Source organism: Crocuta crocuta, unplaced genomic scaffold (assembly GCF_008692635.1).
Source record: "Crocuta crocuta isolate KB4526 unplaced genomic scaffold, BGI_CrCroc_1.0 scaffold273, whole genome shotgun sequence".
NCBI lineage: Eukaryota > Metazoa > Chordata > Mammalia > Carnivora > Hyaenidae > Crocuta > Crocuta crocuta.
This window is the reverse complement of record NW_027529425.1, coordinates 348,775-353,844: the sequence shown is the minus strand read 5'-3', so window position 1 is coordinate 353,844 and position 5,070 is coordinate 348,775. Positions and strand designations below refer to the sequence as shown.

General features: G+C 45.9%; 1 protein-coding gene across 2 annotated transcripts in view; it reads left to right on the top strand.

The window, feature by feature from the left end:
- The first annotated feature begins 974 nt into the window (after nucleotides 1-974).
- Nucleotides 975-5,070, top strand: part of AGFG2 (ArfGAP with FG repeats 2) — a 22,798-nt gene continuing 18,702 nt past the window's right edge. For both annotated transcript variants that reach the window (XM_077758626.1, XM_077758625.1), the window contains exon 1: nucleotides 975-1,335. In XM_077758626.1, coding sequence (XP_077614752.1) covers nucleotides 1,115-1,335 — 221 coding nt within the window. In that variant the 5' untranslated portion in view covers nucleotides 975-1,114. The remainder of the gene's footprint in view (nucleotides 1,336-5,070) is intronic.

Genomic DNA, 5,070 nt, shown 5'->3' with positions numbered 1-5,070 from the left:
CTGAGAGACATTATTAGAGATGGCCAATGTAAATACCCAGTAAGTCACCCTCCTTTACAATACCTTATTTTAATTCTCTGAATAGAACTTATCACTAAGTGATGATTTTTCAGTTTGTTGTCTGTCTCCGCCTCCTAACAGGTAAACCCCATGAGGATAGGAATTTTGATGGTTTGGTTTACTGCTGGACTTCCACTGTCTAGCACAGTGCCTGAAATCTATATTAGACATTCAATACGTGTTTGTCAAATACTATTTCATGGATAGTATGTTGGTTAAAAGCAGGGTTTCTAAAGTCAGACGACTCAGATCAGAATCATGGCTGGGCCACGCACCAGTTGTGTGACCCACGGCAAGCTGTATAATGAAAACTCTCTGTAAAATGAGATTTCCTATGGCATAAGGTAGCAGTGAATGAAACAGTACTTATAAAGTACTCCCTCTCCTTCTCTGTCCCTTCCTCTGAGAGCAACCTTCTTTTCCTCCTCCCCCTCGGTTACATGCCACTTCATTATGCTTTTCATACCTCTCTGCACGGTCTAGCGGAGCCTAGGCCTTTGAAATTTGGCGGGAATTAACGTCATCAGTCGGAAGGACCAGGGTTGCGCACGCGCGAGACACCTACGCGCACGCGCGAGACACCTACTCTTTCTCGCGCGCTAACTTTGCAGCCTCGGCAGCCAATCAGAGTTAACGTCAGAGCCCGAGTTCCGAGGAATCACCAATCGAATCTGAGAGGCGGGCCGCCGTGGAGGCAGTGGCGAGAGGGGGCGGGGACAGGGAGAGGGTACGCAGGGTTCTAGCGGCAGGGTCTCTGAGGGCCAATGGGAAAGGCCTGAGGGTGAAGGCGGTGGGGCTTGGCGTTGGCGGCTCCCGCAACCCAAGGCCGTCCAATGTCGGACCAATCAGAGTGAGGAGGTGGGAGGAGGATAACCAATCAGCGTGGAGAATAGGTGAGGCAAAGGGTTGAGGAGTCTCGCGCGGACGTCGCCGGCTCCCTGGCTTCTGTCAGGGGAGGCAGGCGTGCGGAGGAAGCTGAGGAGGCGGGAAGGCGGCTGTGGTTGAAGGGACGATTGCTGACTTGCGGGGAGGAGGTCCAAGGGAGCAGGCAACCATGGTGATGGCGGCGAAGAAGGGTCCAGGCCCGGGTGGCGGGGTCAGCGGGGGAAAGGCGGAAGCGGAGGCGGCCTCGGAGGTGTGGTGTCGCCGGGTGCGGGAGCTGGGCGGCTGCAGCCAGGCCGGGAACCGTCACTGCTTCGAGTGCGCACAGCGCGGGGTCACCTATGTGGATATCACCGTGGGCAGCTTCGTCTGCACCACCTGCTCAGGCCTCCTGTGAGTGGACTGGCGCGGGGGGTGGGGAGGGTGGAGGACCGGGAAGGGACAGCGGAGAGTCAGCGTTGGTGACAGCGGGGATCTGGGGCGAAGGGACAGAGCCAGAGCTGAAGTAGTGGCTGCAGGGAGGCCTGGGGACGCGCCTGATGTGCTGAGAAGGTCCCCTGATGCAGAGGTGTCATAGGGAAGAGAAATTGGCAGGGGAGACAGGACATGATTGAAGTCGCTTTGCAGGAGAAAGGAAGGACACCGGAGAAGGGAGAAACTCCGTAAGGGAGGGGAATGGAGGCGAACCGAAAGTGAGGAGAGTTGAAGGGAAGGTGTTTAGAGATTTAAAGGGCCAGAGAATAACACCCACCTTCCAAGGGAACTTTATGGGGCGGGGGGTCAAGAAGGAAAGAGGTAGAGTGAGCTGGGCCCTAGATGAAGGCATACTTTTCTATTGGCTTATGCCCATCCTGGAGTGTGAGATGAAGAAACCAATTTAAAATAGGCAAGTTAACCCAGCTTGACAGCATAGAGATAGTGACAGGTAAGGAACCATGTTCCAGCGTTCAGGTGCAGGCTCTAATGTCGCAGGGCTTTGGGATGCTACTACCCAGAGGTAGATTTCTTACAAATTTTAAGAGATGGGAGGTGCTGGGTTGCCCTGTTAGAGAGCCTAATTTTTCCAAAGGTTTGGGGATCTGGATAAGCCATCCTTAAGTGTAAAAGTTTACACCTTTAAGCTTCTTGTTGCCATGGCTTGATCCTGGTAGTAGCATCTGGCAACTCTTTGTAGATTTGGGAGAGTTTTGTTGTGTAATCTGCAGTGCTACACTTGGCACTGGCACTCTTTTTGGTCATGCCTGAGCTAATTTAGAGCCACAGTTCTAGGCCAGATTTCTGGTTATAGAGTAAGGTTCTTTTTCACCCATAGGGAATTATTTGGTTAGATGCCTGGTTAGCATTCTACACCAACCCTATATCTCTCTTTTTTCATGAGTTTATCAGGGATTTATTTTCACTAGTTTAGATTGTTTTAATACATTGGTTTGGTTGGTTGGTTGGTTTCAGTTTTAACAAGGGGTGCTTTCCTTGTTCCTTCTTATATCTTTAGGAGACAATGAGGGAGCAGTATTATTCTTCCATGACAGATGGGAGAACAGAAGCAAAGAGAGGTTTAGTAATTTATCCACTGCCATATGGGGGTTGCTGTTCTCAGCATTTCTTGTTGGATATTAGTTATGATCATAGCAGACCAGAAATGAAGATCTAGGTCTCCTAAGATAAAGTAGAATTATTTTAGTTTGGTTTTTACCTCCTTCGCCAAACGTCTGTGTTCTGATCAACCTCACTGGTGTGTTATGATTTTGGTCTTAGTGAAAGTCATTATGCTCTTGGGACAATGATTAGAACCTAAACAAGAATGTGTCAAAAGATAGAAGCAAAAGGATAGACTTGAGACTGGGACAAGTAGGAGAAACATTTGGGAATATTTATAGCAGAAAGAGAAAGAATAGATTCCTGAAGATCCTGTTATGAAAAGGAAAACCTGATTATAGAGTCTGGAAGCAGGGGGATAAAATTGATGGTATATCAGAGTCTAGGTCCTAGGAAGAAAATATTTGGAAACAGTGTTAATTCATTCCCACAGCTAACTGTGCAGCACAAAAAGATAAATCACTGACTAAGTGGGAGGGCTGACACCATTATCATTATTTTATAGATCTTGGTTTAAAATCTCCCATAGATAACATTTCCCTTCTATAATGAACATTCCCTCAATCAGGACAGGAGGGTCAAGGGATCTGGCACACATTAAAAACCTGATTTTCTTTTGCTGGAACAGTTAACTCCTTAAATATCAGTGCACAGCTTGCAGAACTTTACCACTTTTCCCCTGCGCTCGTTATTGTTGGTTTTTTAGTGGAGGATCAAGAGGCTGGACCAATAAATGAGGCTGAACTGAAGCTATGTGGAGATAATGAGAGAAATATCAGAAGAAACTTCTACAAGAATGCTGTAGTTTCCCTGGCTGTGGCTGCCTGGGTTCTGATGGTACTTCTCATTTGCTGATTGGAGTTTTAATTAGCATGAACTAAGTAGGGCAAGGCATAGGAACCTTATAAAAGGGCCTTCACAAAGTATTACCTGTGCCCTCTGATGGACCTTGGGAAGGGCTAGGAGCTGGCAGGTGAGCCGTAAATAGAATGTATGAGGTGAGGGATGCTTACTGCTGGCTGCAGAGTGAAGCGGGGACACACAAAGCTCATCAGGCAGCGGAGGGGCATGGCTCCTCAGTGACACATACACCAGTTAACATCTTAAATCTACATGGTTGATTGCGCACAGATTAGGATTTTGTGGTACTGGGAAGTGAAAAATGTGGAGGCGGCACATTCATTCAGTCCATCTGGCAACACGTATTTATTTAGTGCCTGTCAAGCCCCAGACGTGGTTTTAGGCACCGGAGATAAGACAGTGCACAAAATTGACAAAGTACGCATCTCCATGTGGCTTATATCCTAGTGGAGACCATGGACTCAAAATCAATCATTAAATATATAAATGCAGATAGTAATAAGTACTGTGAAGTAGCATGGGCTGGAGAGTGATGGGAGATCATGTTGAGATATGATGATGAAAAGAGTATATTCTTTGTTAAAAATGATGAGGGTACTGAAAGGGGGAAATTCAAGTACCACACTTAGAACCACAGCCAGAGAAAGGAGACAGGGAGACTGGCTTTATTTTGAAAGCCAGCTTTCTGCTGAGTATGTTACAAATATTCCACATCTTTGGGGAATGGAATATTCTGGGAGCAGTGTGCACAATCCCCCAAGTTCCCAGCTGGCTACACGAGCTGAGGTTGCAAAGTTGACTGTTCCAGCCAAAGTTGAATTTCCCAGGGTCTGGAGAAAAATTTCAATTTTAATAGTGGTAGGTGGGTATGACTGTGGCTTCATTGCTATATGTGTGAGCTCGTTCTCATTTTCTTTTTTAATGAGAAACATTTTCTCGGCTCTAGCAGAAAACCACAGCGTTGGTGTGAGGGACTGAGAGAGAAGCTGCTAGTTTTTGCTGTTTCTAAATTTATATACATGCTGCCACAATTGTAGTTCCCAAATTTGACCTAGTTTTACTCATTTGGTTTTTGTCCAATACCTAGTTTCGTTAACCTAGATATAGATCCTTCTCATTTCCCCAACATACACATACACTTGTTTGTTTATTTGTGTCTAATTCTCCTACTAGAGAATGAAGCTAGGATGGGGTAAAGACTGCTGCTAAAAAGTGATTTTTCCAAAGCAGTGCCTGAAATGTGTTTTTTTGTTCTGGTTTGACTGGATGCCTCAATGGATAAACCACTTTTCTTTAGAAAGAAAATAGATCTTGAGGCCTGATATGTCTTTGACGTCAGGGATGGACACTACCTTTGACACTCAATTTTTTCAACAAAATATGTGGCACTGTTCCCCAACCTGGCTGTTTGGGTCCATTCTTTTTAATCCATTGACCTTCTGGTCTCAGTAATAGATACTTTTCTCCTCTACTTCTATACAACTTTATTCCAGTAATGGGATTAAGTCAGGATTCAGGTGGACAGAGCTCTGGATGAGGTGCCAGGAGATGTGTTTGATAGCTCTATTTGTGACAAGTTCCTAACCTCCTTGTGCCTTAGTTTCCCCATCTGGCTTGCTAGTAGTGGTTCCTAATTGATCTATGTTTTTTTTTTTTTTAATTTTTTAAATG